At 52.3% G+C, this 25083-nt stretch overlaps 1 protein-coding gene across 5 annotated transcripts in view; it reads left to right on the top strand.

Moving 5' to 3' along the window:
• The window catches only part of DAPK1 (death associated protein kinase 1), a 173314-nt gene that overhangs the window by 136930 nt on the left and 11301 nt on the right, over nucleotides 1–25083 (top strand). For all 5 annotated transcript variants that reach the window (XM_046022634.1, XM_046022631.1, XM_046022632.1 and 2 more), the window contains exons 18-21: nucleotides 1688–1786; nucleotides 7821–7898; nucleotides 18557–18779; nucleotides 22868–23056. In XM_046022634.1, coding sequence (XP_045878590.1) covers nucleotides 1688–1786; nucleotides 7821–7898; nucleotides 18557–18779; nucleotides 22868–23056 — 589 coding nt within the window. The remainder of the gene's footprint in view (nucleotides 1–1687; nucleotides 1787–7820; nucleotides 7899–18556; nucleotides 18780–22867; nucleotides 23057–25083) is intronic.

Genomic DNA, 25083 nt, shown 5'->3' with positions numbered 1-25083 from the left:
AAAGTGTCAACTTCCTAGTCCTTTTTCTTTGTTGTCCTTCTTCCCTTGCATCAAGCAATGCCTCCCACTGCCAAGCTTCTCCTCCTTCCACATAAATCCAGACACCTCATCCCGTCTTTACAACCTCTCTCTTCCTTCTCACTGCCTTGCTGGTGAAGGCTTCATATTTGCTTTCTAAAGCCTCTAGATGACAGCAAACAAAATACAGACATGTATGCACATTGTAGCATTTTTTATAAGGGCAAGGAACAGAACCACCTTAAATCGTCCTCAGGGGGCTGTCTGCCTGAATACCCACACGTATCCACGTATCCACGTGTGCCATATTATTCAGGCGTCTGAAAGAACGTAACACATCTAGTGACGGGCATGGCGAAGTGTCGCCCATATATTGTCAGGTGAACGTGTAGAGTGGGGTGTGATCATGTCCCGGCTTTTCAAATTATTTGTTTCCTTTTATGGATTGAGAGCTAAAAGCTTGGCAGGAAAGGCAACAAAGGGACCAGCAGGACCTGCTCCCGGGAGGGAAGTTGGGGGAGGGGACAGAAGGAAAGGAGCGCTTCTGTTTTCTACCCCATCCCTCAGGGTCCTTTGCATATTCTAACTCAGCGGGTGTTAACTTCAGAACAAAAGCTTAAAATTGCAAATAAACAGCCTGAGACCAGTACCTGAAATTCCTCAGCCTCCCTGGTCTTGGTGTCTCAGAACTTTTTTCCTGGTTCCCCCAGGGCAAAAGAAATACCTAACTGCTCTGTTTATTAAGTGGTTTGGTCCAAACAACCTAGTAAGAATTTATGTCCCAAAGACTCAGTAGCTGTGGGAAAAAGTGACCCCGCAGAAATGGAAAGGAAACGAATATTTTGATTTCAGGCCTCTATAACCCCAGTGGGGTACCAATGAGATGTGTGTGCTTTTGGGGCACCTCACAACCCTGACGTGAACCCAGGTTGGACACTGCTGCGCTTACTTCCTGCTCTACCCTGATGTCCTCAAGATACTCACCTCTTGTCACAGTAACCTCCCCACGCCCTTTGTGCTAACACCACAGAAAGGAAGACAGGGCAGTCTCCTGCTGAGAGCCTGAACTGCCTCTTGAAGCTAGTAGTTCACTTCATGTCTGAACCTGCTGCTTCCAATGAAAATGCAAAATATTCCTCAGTACCCATGAACTCACTGCAGTACCCTGAGGTGGCTGGGCACACAGTTTGAGAACCACAGACATAACCTTAAGGGAGTATGGTAGGCATGGCCTTGCACTGTCACCTCAGTAGAGCCACCTCAGTAGCTCTCGTTCCATCCCTTTGTCCCTTGCAGCATCTATATTTGAACTGTGGTGAAGATCTTTCTGGAACTTTGGGACCCTTTGTAAGAGCCCTGACTCAGGCCTCCTTTCTGCCCGCATAGCGGGAGACTTGATTTAGTTATGTTAAGCCTCCTACTCTTTCATCCTTTCCAGTTTTAGTTCCAAGTTACTCTTCTCACTGGAGAACACTTGCCCCCATCCTGCCAGGCTTGCGTCCCTCAGGAGAGGGCGAGTTTCTGGAGAAGGGATCCCACACCTCCTGTGTCTTCAGGGGGATCCCAGATCCCTCACACAGTGCTGACCCATTGGATGGACTCTCATCCAGGGCTGTCCTCAGCAACCATGGTGAGAAGGACTCTCTTTGGGCTTTCTTGTGTTTTCCAGTACGGCCGAACGCCTCTGCACCTTGCAGCCAACAATGGGATTCTGGACGTGGTGCGCTACCTCTGTCTGGCGGGCGCCAACGTGGAGGCACTGACCTCGGTGAGTCACTCTCTGGGGCGAGAGGATGCCGTAGAAAGCCGTAGAAAACGTCTCAGGCCTCAAGGGCATGAGGGGCAAGATATTGCTTGGCAACTGCCTCTCAGTGGACAAGCTGCTAGAAGCTTCGCTCCCGCGCGACAGGTTGAAGAGAGTTGCCCACACAGAGCCGGGGAGGGGGCTGGCTTGTCCCCTTCCCTGCGCATTTCGTGGCCTGCGCTGCCACGAAGGCCTGCTGTGGCCCGTGTTCTACAACAACACCTTGGGGTGTGTGGTTAGGTATGTGTTTTCCTTTTCTCAATGCTCCCTTCCCCTATGGGGCTTCGGAGGTGCCTGGGGTGGGGGTCAGGGTGGGGAACTGCTTGGGAGAGCCGTGCTCTCCTGTTCGAGAAGCTGCCTTGGCTCTGAGGCAGGTCCTGATGATTTTACAGGCAATGCTTCTCTTCCGCCTTCCACGCCAGGTACTGCCCTGCTTGAGTTACATTTCATGAAATACCAAAGAGGAAAAATCTGGGGACTAATGAGATAAGGTTGTCATTTTACTGCTACTGTGAAATATTGTCATTTGACTTGCTTCTGGCTTAATGGTGGGTTGAGTCTCCCACTCCATTACGTGGGAGGTTCCTGAGACTCTCTAGTGCTTTGCTGACATAAAGTGTTTGTCTAAGGAAAGCCACTGGAGTTTCAAAATATGGCAGCCAGTTTTGGGAAAATCAGGGCCCTGAGACCAGAAGGGAGGCCTCATTTCTTAGAGAGGCACGCAGGGGTTGGCAAACTAGGGGCCACGGGCCAAATCCAGCCTGCTGCCTGTTTCTGTAAATAAAGTTTTATTGGGACCCAGCCACGCTCGTTATTACGTATTTATGGCCACTTTCAATGCTTGTAAGGGCAGAGGTGAGCAGATGTGGCGGCAACCTGTGACTTCCAGAGCGCAAAGTATCTACTCTCTTGCCCTTTACAGAAAATGTTTGGTGACCCCTGGTGGAGGACATTGCCTCCCTGAATGTACTGACAGTCCTTTGATGTCCTTCTGTCCCCAGAAGTACTGGCCCCGTTCTCTGAAGTGTTGAGCCCTGAGCTGAGCTTTTCTGCAGGCCTAGGGAATGCCAGTGGGACGGGATTGTCCCTTTCTTGCAGCACTTCCCCACCTGTCACAAACCCCCACAAGGCCATGCATGGGCTTCTAGGCTGGATGCGCCATTATCAAACCCTGCCCAGCCATGTCTTGGGAAAAGTATATATATATGTCACAAGTGTTGCCTCACAGAAAAATCAGCTGTCAAGGATGGCTCTGAAGATACCAGATGCTGATTCTGCCAATCCCACAGTCGGATTAAGGACAGTAAAACGTGTGGCCCTTGGCCTCTGCTGGGTGGTTGGTGCCACCACATGACCTCTGTGAGCCCTGGGTGCTCTCCTTTTGCCCTTGCTCCCAGCAGCTGATTCCTTACTTCCCCTCAGTGGCCTCCCATTCCAGCCTGCCCTCAGGTCTATCTCCTCATTCATCCTCTGCTTCAGACGTGGCTCCCCTGTTTCTTCGTTCCCCAAAACTGGGCACGTACTGTGCACCAGGCACAGCTAAGACCCAGGAACACAGGGGCAGATGAGCTCTGCTCCCTCAGGAAACTTCCAGTAGTCTAACGGGGGAGGGAGCAGACAAAAGAGCCACAGCAGTGAAGGTACAGTGAGGGGATGGGGCTAGTGAGGGAAGTTTCCAGGAGTGGGGAGCGCTCCTCAGGGAGAGTGTAGGGAGCGCCCTGTGGGAAGCCCTAAGCTGAGAGGCCACAAGCCCTTCTAGGGGCTGGAAGGACGGTGGGCTGGAGCACAGCATGGAGAGGCCTGGCCGGCCAAGGGGGAGAGAGCAGGGCCGGATGGGCCCGCCTCCCAGGCAGGTGCTGCACCCTGATGTCTCACTCTTAGAGCAGGGGCAGCCTTCCAGGTGCCCAGCAGGGGGGCGGTATGATCACCGACGCCTTGCTGCGAGCTGACCTCTCCAACAAAGCCATCCTCATACGCGCAGCATGTGCCATGCTAGATGTTCTAGAAGCCGCATCCAAAAAAGGAAAAGAAACGAAGAAGTTAAATTCAGGAATAGATTTTCTTTAACACAAAACATGCAAAATGTTCCCATTTCGACCAGCAATCAGTATTTTAAAGGTATTGCGGTATTTCCCGTTCTTCGGTTTGTACTGTCCTGGAAATCGTGTTTTATGCCCCCAGGCATTTTCCCTGGGCCGCATTTCAACACTGAGTAGCCAAGGTTGGGGAGGGGCCACCTCCTGATTGGCAAAAACAGTGCCCGCCCCTTTCCCGTGCTGCTGTCCCCGCAGCAGGAGCTGGCGGACTTCTGCGTCCTTAATCCCAGCTCGCGACCCTGCGGCGCCCCCTGGCGGTCGCGTGCCGTCGCATTCTGGTCTCAGCCCCAGTTACTTGGAAAAGCCTCTGAAGGTCCTGCCCTTTTTTTCCTGGACTCCCTCCCCATCTCTTCCCCACTACCTCCCACAGCCCCTCCTGGACACTGTGCTGCCAAGTCTCCAGTCACCTCCTAGTAGCCCTTGCCTTCAGAACTTCTTTATAGTAAGGTAAAAGAGATTTTTTTTTTTTTTAAACGAAGCATATGAACAAAAGTAAAGCTTACTGAACTTTCAAAGTCACCCCAAAAGCCCCCGGGGCCTGACTTGGTCACTGCTTCTCCTTCCGCACAGTGTAACCCCGCTCTGAATTTTAAGGTAGCCATGCCCCTGCCTGTCTTCATTCTCCTCCGCAGCTCAGTGGCAGCAGGTTTTCTGAATCCTGGTGCATTAACCGGACCTGCACTTCCGGCCCCTCCCACTCGCTTTGGGTAGGAAAACCGCACTTGCTCCTGCCTTTCCTGCCTTTGCGTGCCTCCTCCAGTCCCAGTGGCCTCCCACATTCCACCCCTGCCCTCTGACCACCCTGGGCTGCAGCTGCCCCTGGCCTCAGGCCCATGTCCTTGGCTCCAGCCCCACATCCCCAGAGCGCCCCCGCATGCCCTCTGGTGGGCACCAGCTTCGGAGGGCCTGACCTCTAGGTTGTCCTCACCCTCCAGCCCTGTCCTTCTCTGTCAGTGTCTGACCTGTGCAGAGGCCTGCAGCCCCTGTCAGCTCCTAGGGTCCAGGAACGGACACACACCCCAGCTGTAAGATATGATGTGCTCCTTCTGTTCGTGTGAGAGACTTTTAGTGCCTAATAGCACGTAGGCACATAGTCACAGATGACATTGGTGGCAGGAATGTTCTGGAACACTAGCTCCTTCTCATCTCTCAGTAATCAGTTGGAGCCCCAGATAGCCTCCTCTTTTCAGCCCCCTCTAGCTCCCCTTCTTGCTCTGTTGGAATTGATTGCTGATCCCCCATGAGGTATGATCCCTTGGCCACGATCATGTGCAATTTGTCCCAGTCGCCTAACCGGTTTCCTTGCTTCTACCCTCACCTGCCCAGACTGTTCCTCAGGCAGCAGCTTGTGTGACTCTTGCAATATAAGTCAGATCATATCCCTCCTCTGCTCAGGCCCTCCGTCAAGTTGGAAGTCCTCATGATGGGGACTACCTAAAGACTGACCCCTCTCATTGCCTCCCTGACCCCCATCTCCTGCTCCATCTCCAGCTTTTGACACCCACCCCCCCATACCACAAGAACCATAGGAGCTTCTCTGAAACTCTTCAGACATGACAGTCATCCTGCTGCCTCAGGGCCTTTGTATTTGCCTTTCTTCACAGGTATCCAATGCCTTGCTTTCTCTTCTCCTTCAGGCTGTCACCTTCTCAGTGAAGCCCTCCCAGACCACTGTTTGTAACCAGGAGGACAATGAGTGTTAGAATTGCTTGTGGGAGTTAGCACCTGGCTCAGGAGTACAGAGTCAGAGTCGGGCAAGGCCAGAATGCAAACAACCAGCTCCTACCCCATTCTCTCCTAGAAAGGCAGGGTGTTTGGGGAAATTCTCAGCTTTTTTATTAGTAATTACTGCCACTTCCTTTTTCCACGACTAGTACTCTTTTGGTTCTTTCCATTTGTTTATCTCTGATCTGCTGAAGTGCCTGTGTGATGAGGGTCCCCGCTTCCGCCTTACAGTAAAGAAGCCCAGGTTCCAGGAGACCCAGTGACTGATCACACAGCTGGTTGGGGGCAGATTCAGGTCAACCTCGTCCTTCTGACGCCAAAGGTCAAACTTCCCACCACACGGGCAGGCCTTTCTTTTGGGAGCTTGAACACTGTCTCCTAGGGCAAAGTGTTTTGCAAACTGTGAAGTGCTCCATAATTGTAGGACATTTGGTTAGTGGTGGTTTTCCTGTCACTTGAAAGGCTCCATGATGGACAGGGACCTTTGTCACTGAAGGTCCTCTGCCTGTGTAATGTGCCCATCCTGGGTCTCCAAGAGAATTGTGGTGGTCAGCAGCCAGACAACTTTAGTCAAGGCTCACTTGGCTGCACATCGGAATCACGGGGAGCACTTAAAACCGCAGTGTCCGGGTCGCACCCAGACTGAGGGAAGCGGAGTGTCCAGAAGGGAGTGGGCGTGTGCAGCCCGCTGGAGTTCTTAAGCACCCTGGGGTTCCAGTGTGCAGGGAGGTTTGGGAACCGCTATCCTGAGGCCTTTTCTCAACATATCATTAAGGATCTAGGCTGTTTGGCATGATCCCTGGTTGGGGTGTGGTGACTGACAAGATCCCTGATTCACCCCAAAGCAAACTAGAAGCTCTGCCCTGCCCCCTGGAGACACTTGAGGCCCTAACGGAGAGCAGGGGTGGGCCTCGCACTGTAAAGACTGCTCCCCCGAGCGCTCACGTGAGCTTCCAGCTTCAGCCTAAGGCAGCGGTTCTCAGCTGGGGTGATTTTTCACCCCCCAGGGAGCCCTGGGCCCTGTCTGAAGACACTTGGAGTTGTCAGGAATCAGGGAGGACGATCCTTGCAGAGACCAGAGACAGAGGTGCTCAACACCTTGCAGGGCCCGGGACCGCCCTGCACGGCAGAGTATGATCTGGTCCAAAATGTCAGCAGTGCCGAGGCTGAGAGACACTGGTCTCATGAAGCCCCGCGCAGAAAAAACTGGACGATGTGCTGTCGATGAGATTCGGGCAGCCCGAGCTTCCTCGGGAACGCAGCTGTAACCAGTGCTGAGCAGCCCCGAGTGAGAGAGGGATCGAAATGCTTCTCCGTCTCGTTGAAAAGAGACTGCTTTTATTTGCACGGAAATGGCCTCTCGCCTTTTCTACTCCAAATTAGTAACGACTTTAAAACTGTAGCAGAACAGCCCCTCAGCCTCTGTTTCCCCCTCGGTGGCCCACGGATGAGCAGCCGGAGCTCTCCCTCCTTCGAGGGTGCCCGAGCGCGCGTGCAGGCGCAGCGGGCCGCCTGGACCAGGCACATGGTGGTCGGGGCGCTCCGTGTGAGCCCGGCTCCTGCTTACTGCGGGCGCAGAAATGAAGGTGAATTTGCTCACTGTGAAATGGCAGCCTTATGAAAATTCTCTACTTAAAAGGTGCCGTGATCTCTGATTTCCTCCTCTTATGTTCACTGAAAATCTTTACATCAAAATCGTCTATAAAACTAAGGCTTTTCTTTGAAATGCACAGAAATTACCAGCAACTGCATCCTCCGTGAGTGCTCAGGTTTGTCCGTGGAAGGGACTTAAGACACTAGCTAGCACCAGCTAGACTTTGGCATCTATGAAAGTCTGCATCGTCTGCTTTCTTGGAGGAGGTTCAGCATCTGGGGTCATCCGCCCGCCCGCGAGGTGCCAGGTGTGAGGAAAGCCTGTGGGTCTGAGACATCTCACGGATGGACTTCGAGACACCAGTGCACCTGTTTTTTTCTCTAATTCTCACCTTCCCTCTCTGCAGAACCAGTTAGGAAATGAAATAAAGACTATAGAGAGAGAGAAAGAATCGAGGACACTCTGTCCACCTTTTTTGTTTCTAAGGCCTGTTAACGCTTGTTTCAGCCTCTGACAGCAGAACCAGTGGATGGAACAACCTCCCTCCCGTGAAGGAAAGACACTAACGGTTTTTCTCCAACAGGACGGGAAGACAGCAGAAGAGCTCGCTAAATCAGAGCAGCACGAACATGTAGCAGGTCTGCTTGCAAGACTGCGAAAGGTGAGAAATTCTGTTTTTGGTCTGATATTGTTTTTATGTGAAAAATTCTTTTTCCTTTTATACAATGAGATGAACAAAATGAGGCTTTGGACACACAGGCTGCAGGAAAGGCATCTCTCCCTGTCCTGTGGTTTGCATACAGTTAGCATAAATGCATCAGCTGCCTATCGGTTTCTTCTTCTGTGTTCCAACTTGGAAATCATTTGGCTTCTTTACAGTTTCTGTGCCTCGTTTCCCTCCTCCCACCCCTTCTCTAATAACTGTTCCCATAAAGTAGACAGGAAATAAGAAAGCTGACAAGTTTCTTTCTTTCTTAATGTTTTGAGCTCCAAGATGTCACATGATACGCTCGGGTTTAGGAAACACTGTTGCTCCAAGGTTTAAGGAAACAGGACACAAGTAAGTAAATGCAGGGGTGTCTTTCTAGCCCACATCATAGGAACGTGTATCAGGAGTCTTCGAAATAGTCACACCCTCTAAGCTAGGAACTCCATGCCTGGCACTCTATCCTAAAGAAATGAAAAAAATGCAGGAAATAGTGTTTTATGCATACAGATGTTCATTGTAGTGTTATTTATAATATGTTCATTGTAGTGTTATTTATAATACAGTAATAAAAATCAGAAACATCAGATGACCAACAATAATGTCTCGCGAATTGCTGTACAGATGTAGGATAGAACTGTTTCTGACCACTCGAGTATTTTTGAGTCCTAAACTCCAGAAGAGTTTAGGACTTTCTAGGGCTTCAAAGCAGAAGATAGATTCCATATATGCATGTTATAACTCCTTCTTTGTTTTTAAAAAGTGCATAAAAAGGAACTATTAACAGCGGTATTCTGGGATTTTGCTAGTGTGACTTCTTGCATTAAATATGACTGCATTTTTTCCACGTTTCGTATGATGCTGGTAAGCCTTAAACAACAGATTTGAACTCCGCAGGTCTGCCTCTATGCAGATGTCTTTCAGTAAGGACAGTACAGTGCTATAAATCTATTGTCTTCCTTCCGATTTTCTTACTAATGTTCCCTTTTCTCTAACTTACCTTATTGTAAGAATACAGTCTGTAGTCCATATTGACATACAAAATCCATGTTAATCTCCTGTTTATGTTATCGGGAAGGCTTCTGGCCAACAGTAGATTGGTAGTGGTCAAGTTTTGGGGGAGTCGAAGATATATTTGGATTTTCAACTACATGGGGGGTCAGCACTCATGATGCCTGCGTTGTTCAAGGGCCAACTGTAATCACATAAAAATTTTTCAAAAACAAACTTCCAAGAAATAAAAACAAACAAACAAAAAAACCCAAACCAATCCAGTCGATTTCAGTGCCCAGTGGAAAGGTATTGCCCAATACAAGCTCGAGGTCCCACAGAGGTCCCGCCATATGAATTGCAAAGTGTCCTGGGAGCAGACGATCCCCTCTTAACCTCCACAGCTGCCAAGTATCTGAATTTTTCCTAGTGGTCCCAGGGTCTGGCTTGGTGGAGCAGGGGACACGGGTGGGAGCAGTAAGCTTTCCCAGCGCCTGGAGTTGAACTGGGAGCTCATGCATCATCATACCTTTGTGATTCAGAGTCTGTGTGAACTGGCCACAGAGGCACTGGGAAGACAGATGTCCCAGGCCACTGCAGGGATTCAGTGTGTCCTCCCTTCTGGCAATTCCAGGATGAGAACAGTCTGGAAAAAATGTCCCTCTCCTTACTCACACGTTCTTGCAGGGAATGTGTGCTTTCGCTGTGGACTTCATGTTCTCCCACTCTGCACCACCACGCACTGTCTGATTGTGGAGGAGAATTTTGGACAAGAATAAGAAGGGAGAAGTGTTTTTGTTTACAAGCAGAACAAGAGGGGGTGGAGCCTGAGAGTCACTGTCAGCACATAGACAAGGAACTTTCACATAAAGTCTCCTAATCTTTAAATTCCCTTAACTTGAAGCTGTATGTCCGCCACCTCATGGCAGAATGGAGCAGTGTGCAACCCTGCAACACGCCACATTGGCTCAGGTGTTTGCAACCTTTGACTTTGGGTGGATTTCATAGCAAAGTGCCCTGCTTTTGAGGTTAAAGCCCGATATTTATTTATATTATTTATTTATTTATCTTTATTTATATTATTAATTTATTTATTTGTCATTGCCGTGATGGGTCTGAAACAGTAAATCCCAGACAGATGACAGGAAGGATAGGTCCTGATGTGACAGCCGAGCTGGGATCAGATTGACGGGGTGAAACGTGCTTTCTCCCTTAATCTGATCCCAGGTTCCCTGCCCTATGCTTACATGGTTTTTGTAATTGGAAATATAAACAGTGAGAAGCTTGTGTGCTGCTACTGCTGACCTCCAATGGCCAGGGAAGGTGACTAGCTGTTTTCTAGTCTAGAATCTTTAAATCAAGGTACATGGGCTCTTGCCCTGTCCCTGTTTCAGATTTCCTTTATTCCCTCTCACTGAGGGGCATCCTTGTGTTTTGGTGCCTAGGTTTTTAAAAGACAGATGGGGGAGAGAATATTCCAATGTCTAGTATTTTACCACGATGCTGGGATTGTTCTCTCTCTCAGGAGAGGTCAAGGCAAAGAAACGTCATTTCAGTCCCTGTGAGCAAAGGACATCATTCCTGTTCGTGCCCTGAACCCACAGAACGATCCCTCTCTCACCTTTGCTTCTGGAGGCAGTGTATAATGCGATGGCTGAGTGCACAGACTCGGGAGTCAAACGACTCCGGCTCAAATCCCAGCGCTGCTACAGTCTAGCGGCTCTGTGCCTCAGTTTCCCTTTTCTCAATTGGCATAATTATAATCCTCCCTTACAGTATGGTGGTGATGTAAACGATGTCTTTAGAACAGTGTCTGTACACAGTAAGCACCATGTGTTTGCCGTTTCTGGAGCCCTGCAAACCACTCCCTGAGTCCTGGAGAAACAAAGATTCCCCTGTGGTCCAGCGCCCAGGAGCAGATGTGGCGTGTGCACAAGGCCCCAGGCAGCTGTGGCAGGGCACTCTTGAGAGCCATCGTTAGCAACAGCCATCATTTAGTCCTCAGCGCACAGCAGGTGCTGTCCTTCACGGCATCCCCAAGATGGAGCTGTTCTGCAGGAAAGCCCTGCTCACTGAGGCTAAGCAGATGCGAATTAGCTAAGCGCCCAGATTCAGTCCTGAAATAGAAATGTCTGCTTCCTGTGCCCTTCACTGGGCTCAGGGCTTCCGTGCTGATCCCCCCTCAGCCATGGGGAAGGGGGGCCCTTCTCTTTGCCCTGTGGTGAGCCCCAGTCTCCTTCCTGGGTTCACTAGGTCCTGCTCCGTTCAGGAGCATCTCCTTGACTTCATGTTCAGTGAGACCCGCGAGTCTGTTTGCCTTAGTCCTTCCCTCAAAGGGCTCTAGACCCTGGCTTCCTGATGAGCCAGAGAGGGAGAAGCTGGCTGCCATGTGTTTCTAACCACATTTTTTAAAAAAATAAATAAATAGGGCTCCTGGGTGGCTCAGTTGGTTAAGGGACTGCCTTCCGCTCAGGTCCTGATCCTGGAGTCCCGGGATCGAATTCCACATCAGGCTGCCTGCTCCGCGGGGAGTCTGCTTCTCCCGCTGACCTCTCTCCTCTCAAGCTTGCTCTCTCTCAAATCAATAAATAAAACCTTTTTAAAAATAAATGAATAAATCTCCAAATAAGTAGCTGCTTGGGGCCTGGGGACACCGGTACTGGAACCGGATTCTTGAAAATGACTGTGTTATCCCAGGAGCTACCCTGGAGATTGTCAACAAGGACTTGTTGTAGGTCCTTCCACAATTCAGCGATCCCTACAAAGCCAAGACAATGGACATGTTTGCTGTTGTAACTCACATCACATGGCAGAGGAGAGTGATCACAACCACTGAGGACAGAGAAGGGAGAGGAAGAGGGAAGTTTCTACTTAGGAGCATCTTATCCCCATTTCCTTCCCATGTCATTTCCTCCTTGATGTCCCCCCTGTTTCTCTCCCGGGCGGGGCGGGCATTTGGGGAGGGTGGGACTTCCTGTCTTTGCAGGGCTTGCCGACCCCCCCAGGCAGTCATGTCATAGCACACTCCCCCACTCATTGTGAAATCAAAAACTGTGTTTACATATTTCCTGACACCTCTGGGGGTGGGGGGAAGCCTACCCTCTATCAGACCCCCTCATGTGGATCCTAAACACATTCCTGGAGAAGTCTGTGTCTTCTTCAATGACTGTCATTCCATAGGTATGCACATGGGCCAGATTAGCAGCAGAAAGGCCCCCTTGTTTCCTTTAATCAGTTGAGGAGCCTGGGAACATACGTCTAAAGAAGGTCCTCTAGGGAATCCATGGGACCTGCTGTTCCAGCTGTCATCTTACTGACCTGAAGGGGCAGGAGAGCGCCTGCCAGAACAGAGACACTCCTTGCGTCCTTAGCACAGGCGGCTGACCCTGGGGAGAGGAGACCTTGCAACCAGCGCCTCTGGGCAGAGTCGGTGGTGAGGGGGGCCAATCCCAGAGCTTGCGAAGGCAGGAAGAACCCACGGCAGATCTCGGCTGGGCAGGATCTGCCCTGTCCCGGTTTCCCACTAAGTGCCTGGAACGGGTGATCTGCCTGAGCGCCTGGTCCTGTTTTGCGGATCACTGGTCTCTTTCCAAATGCCAGTGCCCTCACACTGGGGGTTTGATTTTCCTTCCAATTAGATTTCTATAAGGTGATATTAAAATAGTTGTTTTTCTTACATCTAAGATGAGACCATGAAGAAAGGTGCCTGAGAATACTTTGGAAAATAGGAGGAATTGGAGAGTTTGCCCAGAATTTAAAATTCAGCACAAGTAAGCAAATTTGCATAATTAAGAGTAGGTGCTCCTCCCCTGCTGGGTCTGACCACATCCTGCCCTCCAGGGAAGCCACAGCAGGGTCCTCTGCTCTTATCTTGCTTTGCCAGATTGCATATGGCCTTCCCCCGTCAGTCATTTTTGCTGATGAGAAAGTGCAGCTAAATTGCCAGGGGCAAAGGTGCAGGAAGAAAGTTAACTAGAAGCCAGAATTCACCAGGGTGTCAAAGAGCGATGCTGTTACCAAATAACATTCATTTAAAAAGGATTCACAGTGTCTGGATATGCTAAGACCACAGTGAACAAGAGGGAAGACTCAGGCTGTAAACAAATAAGAAAAATGCCAGAAGGGGTAAATCAGGGGTTGGCAGACAATGACCTGGGAGCCATAGTCAGCCCACCACCTGTTTTTGTCAATAAAGCTTTTTTGGAACACAGCCACACCCCTTGATTTATTACTGTCTACTGCTGGTTTCTGATACATGGAGTCACAGGAGAGACCACCCGGCCCTTCATAAAGGATTGTGGCCCCTGCTGTATGTGCAGGGATCCAAACAGGGTGAAATAAGAGAAGGGAGGTGTGTTACTTTCCATCCACTGGTCAGGGGGCACTTCTCTGCTGGTGACATTTAAACCAACACAGGAAATATTGGAGAGGGAAGGCAACCAGAGGAGGGGCTAAGGGATAGCAGAAGGAATCGTAGTGAGTGCAAAGGGCCTGGGGCAGTAGATCTGGGTGTGTCCCAGGACCCCGACCAAAAGGGAGGGGTCTGCACTGGGGCTTGAGGAAGGTGGTCTGGGGAGTATGACTCCGGATCAGAGTTAGGCAGCTTTACAAAACTAGGTCAGGAATCTGGGTTTGGTCCATGTGTGTTCGGCAGGTGGGAGCAAGACCTGACTCTGGTTTGGGGACTTTCCTCTGACTGCCCAGACAGAGAGACCAGGTAGAAGGTCTTCTACCTTGGTGGCCAGGTAAAATATGACAGCACTTGGATGGGTTATCCAGGCTTAGTTACTTTGTGAGCAGTGGGCAGGAATGCAAGCGGAGGCCCTCATCTCTGGTAATATTTAAAGTATAAGGTTAAAGGAAATAAATGGGGGAAAGAGTGAATATCCTGCCTCGCAGTTACACAGATAGACTGTCTGACTGCCTGGAAGGTGGTGGGACTGGTTTAGACTTCTGATTCCTCTGGTTCTCTGCTGCTTTCCTATCCTTTTCCCAAGCCTGGCAGCCCCGCTCGGAAGAGACCCACAGCCATGGACCACCCTCCTAGGCCTCACCTCTGCAGCCAGCCACATTTGCCTGCCCGGGGCTGGCCAGGAGGGGCTGGGGGGGGTGTGGATAGACAGAGCAGACTGTTTCCAGGCGGGAGCCAGAATTTAGGAAACAACAGGGTCTCAGCTCCAGGTGTTACTGCTGGGAGGGTCTGACCAGGTGGGGCTTTGTGGCCCGCAGGTGGCACAGGTGGTCTTGGAGCTCTTGGTAAACAAAGACCCCCGATGGACTTGTGTGCTCCCTCCAAAGAGATCGGTGTTCTGCCGCCTGCAGAGCGAGCCAGGAGCCACTCCCTGTCCTTCTCAGGCCCTCTCTGCATCAAAGCCCCAGACAGACAGCCTTGGAGAGCACACACTATCAGGGTGCTGGCAGCCACCTTCCCCTGGACCCTGATCCCCACCCGTCCCTGTGCCGCCACATGAGAGAAAATGCATGGGAGATTTCAGGACCTTTTGTACTTCTAAATCAAAATCAGTTGTGTTCAGATTCTCCAAGGCTCTCCATGAGCAGGAGGACAGATCATCCTGCAGGACCAGGTTCGGTCTCCTTAGAAAGGAGAAGACTCCTGTTTTGCTTTCTTGCCTTGTGGCAGATCTATCCATCTGGACAGAGAGAAATGTTTCCAGACTTGTCTCCCAAAGACAAGGTGAAGGGTGGATGAGTCCATGCCAGGAAGGCCAGCAGGGTGGGGGCTCATCTATGCAGGGGAAGCAGGGACGACCCCTGCTTCCCTTTATGGGGGCCTTTATGAGGGATCAGGGTGGGATGTAAAAGGAGTGTCATTGGGAACATTTGAGGGTCACTGGGTTAAATTTGGGAGTGACCTTGAGGCATGGCTCACTTCATCACCCTGGTATGCCTGGGCCACTGCTCACAGCCTGTTTGTGGGGACATTGAGGCAGCAGGAAAATAGGAGTGTTAAAGGTCACAATACAGCTACTCAACAAGGTTCTTGCTGAAGGCAGTCCGGGGGGGATCAGATATCAGGGAGGGGTGAGGAATGTCATCACATAGGAAGGAGCAGGGTTCTTGCTAAAACTGGAGTAACTTGGCCAAGGACAAGGCCCAAGTTCAGAGCCTTGACATAGAGCACCTGGGCTAGAGTTAAGGAAAAAAAAGAGTCTTCATCCCCACCTACCTCTGTTCTGGGGCTGGCCCAGGGATCAAGCAAGCACATTGTCCATGGCTTCTGGCCCCCACTACCCTGCATGGAATTCAAAGGATGAACTGTACTTAGTTGAGGGCAGCACTGAGCAAGGCATAGACATGAAGCCCCTCAGCTGCCAAGCCAGCCATGGGCCAGAGAAGCCTCCAGAAGCACACTGGGACAGCAGCAGTGTCCCATGGTTACCATACCTCTAGTCTTCTCTGAATGCAAGGGCCTGAGGGGCTCAGTAGAGGGGACAAACATACCCTCAATCCTGCACAGAGGACAGACGTGGTGCCCAAGTTAGGTGCCAAGATCAACAGGGCACGAGGCAGAAAAGGGCCACAAGCCAATTACAATTGCACAGTGCACCCATGACCCAGTTGCTGGATTACAGCCCGAAGCGGGTTTTCTGCCTTTTTCCCTGTCCCAGGAGAAGGAGACACTGCTTCCCACAAAGAATCTGTGTGTTGTCACAAAGTATGTGGTGCGTGTTGTGACTTACTCAGTGAGACGCTCATGGTGAACAGTGATGCTCACAGGACGGGGTAACTGTAGTTCACACGCTTCCGTGCAGGGGAGGTGGGAGGTGGGAGCTGGGCCTGATATAAAGGGAAAGGAGAGGAAGGGCTGGACTTGAGGGTTAACCTAGAGTGAAGGGAGGCAGATTCGCTTCAGGGGGTCAAGGACTTATTTGCAACAGTATCTGCGATCAGGTTAAAATCAGCGAGTGCCCCATTTCTTCCAGCCTGGTCTGCAGCACACCGATGAGTACCTGCGTCAGAACAGACCATCTCCAGCCTCTGTGCTGACTTGGGTCAGAATTCAGAGCAATTGCTGGCAAGATCCCCTCAGCCCCTGCCCTCCCCTGCAGTGCTTTGTGTCTGAACCTATTGAGATTTGAGGCTACAGGAAAAACCAGAATAAGGACAGCCTCACGCTCAGAGCACCACGCAGGGCGAGGTTTGCAACCCCAGCCCACCCAACATCGGCAACACACACTTGGCGATCCCCCCTTTCCTTGCCTGGGTAAAGTTCACGGGAGACCAATCCCAGCACAGGTTTCTTTAGCGAATGGAATGCCCTCCCTGTAAAAGAACAAAGACATCAGAGGAAATAGCTGTAGTGAAATAATATATTTCCATGTGTGAATGCTGGGGCCCGGGGCATGAGGGCACATCATGAAACTGGCAGATACGGAGATCCCTCCACAGTCACTGAGGCCATGCCTGCAGACGCCCATGCATCCTGGAGCCTGGGATGGCACACGGACGCTGTGGCCATCTGCTGACCTGACCTGCAGAAGTGAGGGTAGGAGTTCATGAAAAATTAAATATCTTCACCAATTTATTAAACTGCTGCATTCTCAGAAATCTCAGTAACTATTAAATAATGCTCTCCAAGAGAGTGGTTGGGTTATGGACATTGGTGGGGGGAGTATGTGCTGTGGTGAGTGCTGTGAGGTGTGTAAACCTGACTATTAACAGACTTGTATCTCTGGGGCTAATAATGTATGTTAATTTGAAAAAAAAAAATGCTCTCCAAAACATGCAGTTAAATCCTAAGCTCGCATATTCATAAACAAGGTTTTTTTCTTATAAAAATGCTCAGCAGACACTCAGAGGTCACATGGACCCAGGGAATGGTTACCGTGCAGGACCTCCGTTAACCTAATATTTGAACTCATAGCACCCACATCCAGGAGCTCCTCCAACATCAGGAACTGAAAAAGTGGCCGCCCATTTCCACAATGCCCGCTAGGGGGCAGTGTTGCCATGTGGAGAAGGAAGGTCCCAGTCCCACACAGAGACTGGGGGAGGACAGGGAGCCCTCAGCAGAGCTGTGTCTGGCAGGCAAGCTTGCTGGGTGGCCTATGGAGGAAGCCACAGAGGTTCAGTGGGAGGACAGCGGCAGAAACGCCCCCACCCAGGTTTGGAAGGGATGCAGTGTCTGCCAGGCCTGAGGCCCCAGGAGACCAAGAGCAGGCAGTTCCCTCCCAGAGGCTCCTGCAGGGTTCCCTCCCCCCCCCCAACCCTGAGGTGCTCCATGACGACTCAGGGGGACCCTGCAGGAGCCTCTGAGAGGGAACTGCCTGCTCTTGGTCTCCTGGGACCTCAGGCCTGGCAGACACTGCATCTACTTCCAAACCTGGGTGGGGGGCGTTTCTGCCGCTGTCCTCCCACTGAACCTCTGTGGCTTCCTCCACCGGCCACCTAGCAAGCTCGCCTCCCAGACACAGCTCTGCCCACACCGTCCCCGCAGAAGCACTCTTGCCGTGTTTGGTGTCAGTGTTCACATACCTGTGTCTCCCCAGGACACGGATCTGGGACGAGTCTGGACCTTCCTGTTCCCTGCACTGTGCGGAGCCCATGGGGGCCTCCGTAAATGTCTGCTGACGAGTGAGGGAGTGAGTGAGTCTGTGAGTTCTCCCGTTTCTCCCTATAGGGATGAAGAGAGAGGACAGGGGAATGTTATCGGGGCCCTGGCCCCGCCACAGCGTTTGTGTAGGTATCTGGTGAGGCCCTTCTTCTCAGCATCTGATACTCTCACGGTGCCGGGAGAACAGGACCCCTCCACGCAGAGAGCAGCAGGTGGCCCTGGCCAGTCGGACAGGCCAACCCTGTTTCTCCTGGTAATCAGTGACCTCACAGGAGTTGCTCCAACCAATTCCTTGTGCACAAAAGTGCCATGGACCTGGGCATGTGCTGGCAGATAGGTGGTTGTCAGGGGCTGGGCGGGGAGGGAGGAGTGACTGCTGATGGGCTCAGCTTCCTTACATCACGGAATGTTCCAGAACCAGAGAGCAGGGCTGGTTGCACACATCATACGTGTAGTAACGCCTCGGAGCTTCAGTCCTCTTTAAAATGGCTGAAACAGGGAATTGTATGTTACTTGCACTTTACATGAATTTTTTTGTGGCTGCAATGGGACACCACGAAACCTTTGTGCACCATGGGTAAGAATCGTGGACCAGGCTACAAACTTCCAGTTAGAAAATGAGTGCCAGGGTGTAGTGTACACGACGGGACCACAGTTACTAACACTGCATGGCATGTGTGAAAGTTCCTAAGACAGTAGCTCTTAAAACTTGTCCTCATGGGGGCGTCTGGGTGGCTCAGTGGCTTAAGTGTCTGCCTTCAGCTCAGGTCATGATCCCAGGGTCCTAGGATCGAGCCCCACATCTGGCTCCCTGCTCAGCAGAGAGCCTTCTCCCTCTCCCCTGTCTGCTGCTCTGGCTACTTGTGTTCTCTCTGTCAAATAAATAAATAAAACCCTTAAAAAGCAAAAACAAAACTTCTCCTCACAAAGAAATCCCGGATGGGGAAGGACGAGGTGAGGGTTCCAAACTGGGAGCATCCGCGCTGGCAGTTTGCTCAGAGCCTTCTCTTGTTCTGTGACTAATTGGCCCCCCTGCACCTGTGTTTAGGACACTCACCGGGGACTCTTCATCCAGCAGCTGCGACCCACGCAGAACCTCCAATCCAGGATCAAACTGAAGCTGTTTGGCCACTCGGGCTCCGGGAAAACCACGCTGGTGGAATCGCTCAAGTGTGGGCTGCTGAGAAGCTTCTTCCGGAGACGCCGGCCCAGACTGTCCTCCGCCAGCTCCACCAGGTTCCCGCCCTCCCCACTGGCGTCCAAGCCCGCAGGTAGGCGCCTCCACCCCGGCTCCTGTGGCTGCGCAAGGTGCTGGCTTCTGTGCTGTCCCGTGTCCAGGTCTAGGGTGAGCGGTGGCTTTGTGTTGGTTCCCTGGCCTGTGGTGACCGGAGCTCACTGCCCTGTTGGCTCCAGGTGTCTAGCCCAGCTTTGGGTCCTGTGTGCACTTGCTTCTTGGCCTGCGCTCCCAGATCGCCCAGGGATAGCAAGGCCAGGGCCTCCCCCAAATCACGGTCAGAGTCACAAAGGTCCAAGCTGCATGTGTGCCAATCACAGAATGCTGTCGTGTTCTACTCTAAACCAGACCAGTGTAACCAGAACGAGTTAATATGGTGAATGGTATGTTGTGTGCATTTCACATGAGTTTATTATAGATGCGGGGGGACAGAATAAAACATACCTGCCACGTGGCTAACTGTCACAGACCAGGGGACTCAGCCCTCGGAGATAAAACTCACGTGGACAGATTCAGGTTCCAGATCGTACACAGGATGGTACATTGGTCCAGGATGGGTTGTTCCCCATAGGCTTTGTTCTTGGAACGCTGGGTGCTCACAGTAACTCAAGAACACAGCCACAGAATTTGCACTCACCTTTGTGCATCTCGACGCTGGTTGGTGGTCTTGAAAGGCTCCCTAATGATGTCACGGTTGGTCCGTCCACTCACATGGAGCTTGACTGGGAGGCGGGCTTTGCTGTCGTCCCCCCCACCTGCTTAGATGCAGTTATGGGTGGTTCCATGTCCAGAAGGGCCGCGTGCCTGTCCTTCCCCACCTCCGCCAGCCCCGGGGAAAAGCACCACAGAGAACACTGGGCACAGATTGTGTTTCTCCCAAATCTCAAGTGAAGCAATTACATTTTGCAAAGATAAGAAGATAACCCTCCAGAGAGGTTCCTTTGTCCCCATTTTGTGCAAGGATTCATTTCCTCTGCATGACCTCACAGGGTGTCCTGTCAGATACCCCCGCTGAGAACACCGACGGTAAAGTTTTGTTTCCATGCGATCCCTCTCTCCATGGGTGAGGGTGTCTGGGGAGCTTCTTCAGGGCTGAGGGACCATTGACTGACAGTTACGTGCCCCTTTCAGCTTCTTTTCTCTGAACAGCAGTGGACTTGAAACCAGGTGAAGCTCTGAGAACCACAGTAGATTCACAGTTAGCATGAGTGCAGGGCAGCTTACACGTAGGGTGAGTATCTTCCGAACACAGTGTGCCCGGAACTGGACGAGACGTGGCTTGCGTGTCGCCTCACTGAGTCCACACAGCAGCCTCCAGGACATCTACCCAGCATTTTGCCGGAGCCTAGAGGAGTCCAGTGGGCTGCCCAGTGTCACCCAGCTGGGAATTCGTGACGGGCCTGACTGCTGTGCTTAGTGGGGATGCTACAGCTCCGTCTGTAGTAAGGGCGGTTTCAGGCACACGTTGGCCATGGTCATCTGTAATTTTGGCTCAGTTTAGAGATGCAGGATGGTTTCACCTTCTCTGAAGCCAGCGGTTTTCCACACTTAATGATGAGGCTCAGGCTGTGTGTGTGGACCGGGCCAGTGGTGCCAAGTGTGTGTGTGAGAGAGAGAGGCAAAGGGAGAGAGAGGAAGAGATCTACTTAGAGCTCTGAGCTGGAATTTCTGTACATCCTCATTGGGTATGCAGATTATGCCCCAGGAGCCCCTGAGCGAAACTGAACCAGCCACAGACAGATTTTATGTCCTTCTCAACCCTCATCCCTCAGAAGTACTGTCTCCATGCATCTTTCACATGTGGAAGAATCTGGAAGTAGATTCTTTTTTTTTTTAAAGATTTTATTTATTTCTTTGACAGAGAGAGATCACAAGTAGATAGAGAGGCAGGCAGAGAGAGAGAGAGAGGGAAGCAGGCTCCCCGCTGAGCAGAGAGCCCGATGCGGGACTCAATCCCAGGACCCTGAGATCATGACCTGAGCCGAAGGCAGAGGCTTAACCTACTGAGCCACCCAGGCGCCCCAGAAGTAGATTCTTGATAAACTGTGGCTCAGGAAGGCCGTGTTATCAGCCACGGTCATGAGTGTGGCAGCGTCCTTCAGCCAGGGCTGAGAGAGACTTGGTCGTGGGACTCAGTGACAGACGAGTCTGGCAGGACAATGTCCGCTCTGGACCAGAGAAGCCGCTCCAGCTGCAGTCAGCACAGAGATGCAGCGGGTCCCCAAGGGAGGCTGCTTCTCCTGTTCTCTTGACCACCCTTGGTTCAGAGCTGTGTCTCTGTGCTGAACCTGCGAATTTCTGTCAGGATAGCAGTTTGGTGGGGCTGCACTTCCCTGACAGGACTGTTAGGAGGTAAATATTGCCCTCTCTTGTGTCCCATGTGAGTCCATTCCAGAATCTTCCTGGTCTCCCAGCATCCCGGAGGACGCTGGCTTTGCTACCAGAAGGAGCTGAACTGTACTCCCTCCTTCCGGGAGCGGACGGTCTTGTTCTCTCGGGAGGCACAGTTCTGCTCTCCGTGGTCACTTGTGTAAAAGGAAGTCCCCTCAGGGATTCATAAGACTGGAGAAAGTGACTAATGCCGGAAAGACAGGAGAGAAGACTCAGGGGACACCAAAAGGATGTCCAGCGGGCAAAGTGGCTGGTCTCTGGGGAAACCACAGTAAAACCTGGAAGCTGGGGAGCGTGCAAAGTGGTGTGTGAGGTTGACATGGTCTGTGCTCACCTGGGTCCGGGTCCTGCACACGTGTCGTCTCACTGGATTCTCACGACGTTTTGAGGTTGTGTCATAACCCACTTTGGAGAGCAGTTAACTGGGGGCTCAGAGACATAACGTGTCTGCCTCAGGCAGAGGCTGAAACCCAGGGCCTGGGCACTGTGTGTTGTGCTCAGGAGGGGGTGTGGAGGAGGAAAATAGGATTAGCTGCCGACATTCACACCTCAGTCACCAAAAAAGTTGGATATTAGGTTCTTTGTGGAAAATTGGAAACTCTGGGTGCACCGACTCACATCCCTGATATCAGATATCAATATCCATATAAGTACCTGTATATCACTCAGACTGCAGGCTGCGGGTTTGCCTTAAACGCCTGGCCCTTGGCGCTGTCAGCTCCTAAGATGCAGGGGGAGAAGGGCTGAGCCACCAGGCAGGACACAGGAGTGGGGGGCACGTGTGGATTCCGGCTGCTCTGTGTGCACCGGCTCAGGGCCCCTGGGTTTCCCTCGCACGACTTGTCTGGCGGCCACACCGAGACTCGCTCTGCGGCCAGCAGAGGGTCGTGGCTGTGGCCTTGTGCTGCAGGCCTCCCTGCAGCAGGAAGGACATACCCAGAGCAGAGGGGGAGCAGGTGTCCAGGAGCAGTGCTGCAGGGAAGGCGACCTGCGGTCCCCAGAGAGGAGCACAGGGGGCGCCCTGTCTCTGCTCAGGGTGTCCAGGGGGCTGCTCCACCGGGCCTGCCGCTTCCCACCACTAGGGGTCAGCAGTTAGCAACGAGGAATGGTTTCCCTCTGATGCCTCTGTCTCCCTGTGAAATTATCATTTTTGTGATATCGGACACAAACTCGGTCCTGACGAGAACTCAGTGAGGTTCAGGAGTGCCTGCCGTTTATCAAATCCCGTCCGCTCTGCCTGGGACAAGCTGGCCTGCTAGTGGGTAGAATCCCTTTGCGGTCAGCCTGACAACAGTCTCACGGCCCAGAGTGGGACGGCTCCATCGGCCCCAGTCAGGGTCCTGGTGGGGACGTTAATTGAAGGACAGTGTCATGGGCACAGTCAAGGGAGCATGGCAGAGACGGTAAAGCATTCAATGCCTGGGACAGAAGGAAGCCATTCCCTCCCCTGGGGCGGAAAGACTAGAGGAAGATATTCTGTTCCTGAGAAAGCTGGAGCTGGGGTGAAGCCCTGGGGGTGTGTGTCTGAGTCAGTCCCCGGGGCCTGCGGGAGGTACAGTGGACAGGAAGAATCAGGGCAGCACCCCTGACCCACACGTGGGGGGCCCACGGGGCCAGCCCGAAGAAGCAGGGGGTGGGGATGAGAGTGTCTGGAAAGGGACAAGGCGCAGGCCAGGCAGGCGGGGAGCAGACACTCAGGCTACCCTGTTCTCACCGCCTCCTGTTCACTTGCAGTGTCCGTGAGCATCAGCAACCTGTACCCGGGCTGCGAGCACGTGAGCGTGAGGAGCCGTAGCATGATGTTCGAGCCGGGACTCACACGAGGGACCCTGGAGGTGTTGGTGGCCCCGCCCCAGCACCCACACTGTGCAGCCGATGACCAGTCCACTAAGGCCATTGACATCCAGAATGCTTATCTGAACGGTACAGTGGCCCACGCGCCCCACTGGGGAGCACCTCCTGTCTCCCTTCTCCCTGGGCTATAAGTCCTCCCCCTAAGGGAGCAATCCCCCGTGTCTGTCACAGCCCCACAAGGACAGAGGAAGAGCCACACAGAGTGACCGCGGGAGTGACCCAGTGAAGCACAGCTGGTTCATACCCCTAAAGAGTGAAACTAAACCCCCCTGCCCTCCTGGGCACCTAGCAGAGTCCCAAGCACACAGTAGGCGCTCAATAAATGTTGAGTAAATCAATACATTTTCTTGGCAGAGCCCAACATCCACTTGGATGAGAAAACCTTGTAAAATACTATCCCGCTGGCAGTTTGACAAATGCAGGTGTGAGGAGAGTTATCCTTGACCACATCTGCACTCGTGGCTGGTGCTAGGCAGCCCAGGCATTGGCGATTCTCTCCAAGGGCAAAATTTCCCATGTGTTCTTTGCCCTCAAACATTTCCAGCACTTCACATGTTCCCTGGGAAGGTTATTTTCTCCAGCAATCACTGTGTCAACCCCCCACCCAGCCCCCGGAGCTCCCGGGCCCCCCCGTTGACCCACATCACTTGAACGCCAGCCCCTGACTCATGGAGACGAAGTCTAGAGCAGGGTTAAGGCAGTTTCTTTGAGACCCATCTGTGAGGACCGTATGCGCTGATTCCCGCGCCTGCTCCAGTGTCCGGCACGGGAGGCGCTCCGACAATGCCGGTCGGGAGCATCTTCCCGTCGGCTCCGTGATTACCCTGAACCCCGTGAACGGTAGACGTCAATGTGTGTCACCTCGAGCTGTTCATCTCCAGAGTGCAGGCAGGTCTCCTGCAGGGCTTGTGAAGACTCACACTGCCACCCTGCCCCCCAGAGCTGCAGGAGGTGGGGGGGGGGGCGAGGTTCCCAGATGAGGTTGCTGCTGTTGGTTCGGGAACCCCACTAGGAGAACCACTGGGTCCAGTTACGTAGAATTAAAACCCGCGGGTATTTTCTTTTTTAAAAGCGGAGTGTTGTCTGCGGTCCCGGAGCTGAGCTGGTGTCGTAGCATCGGGAGAGGGGCAGTCTGTCCCCAGCACCCCTCGCTCACCCGGCTTCTCGCAGCCCCTGCCCCGCCCCAGATCTGGCTCCCAGTACTCCCCGTGCTAGAGGACCTGTGTCTGTGCTCCGGAACCTTTCACACTAATGCCTCAGTGGCCATACTTAAGAGAGTCCCGTCCCCGGGGGCTGCCTGCTCTCCAGTCGAGGCTCCAAAAGTGCCCTTGGATCTTCCCGAATAATGGTTGATTGCAGAATTTCTGGCCCAAAATTAGCACTGAGGGGAAGAATTGGGGAAAGGGAGCTTGAAATCCTACAATATAAATGGTCCTGCCTGTTTACCCCAGAGGCCAGTGCATGGATGGTCACTGCCCGGCTGGGATGTGGCCGTGTAGGGCTAGGGATGCCCCTGTGTCTGGAAGGTCCCTGAGAGGTTCCAGGTGCATTAGGATCTACAATCAGAGCCTCACCCACAGACACTTCTAAGAGAACTCTCTGTACCCACCACTCATATGAGAGAGCCAGCACCCCCCAAACATTAGGCCACACAGCCTTCTACCCTTCTTGACCCTTCCACTGCCCCCACGCTGGCTGAGTGTATGGACCCCACCTCCTCACAGCTCCCTCCCCTCCCTCAGACGCAGACCGTGCTAATCAACCATTGCATCTTTCACCTGTGCAGGTGACCTACTGAGCAGGTCACTTCCTCACCTGAGGAAGATGAATATAGTCAATATTGAACCAAAATTAAATTACATATCTTAGTGACTTTTACATTCAACATCGTGTATACTCTGTTATGTTCCAAAAAGAATTTATACTTATTTGAAGGTAGGGAATCTTATCACATACGTTCTCCGACTGTGTGAGTTTGTTGATGGGGAGCCCACAGCCACCAGTTGGCTCTGAATCCTTCCTCCTGAGGAGTCATTCCTGTGGGGAAGGCGGGAGTGTATAGATAAACAGCTGGGTGGTATGGACACCACTCTTTC

The sequence above is a fragment of the Meles meles genome, chromosome 11, assembly GCF_922984935.1.
Source record: "Meles meles chromosome 11, mMelMel3.1 paternal haplotype, whole genome shotgun sequence".
NCBI classification, from domain to species: Eukaryota; Metazoa; Chordata; class Mammalia; order Carnivora; family Mustelidae; genus Meles; species Meles meles.
Note: the sequence above shows the minus strand (reverse complement) of the source record. Positions and strands in the feature narration are given on the sequence as shown.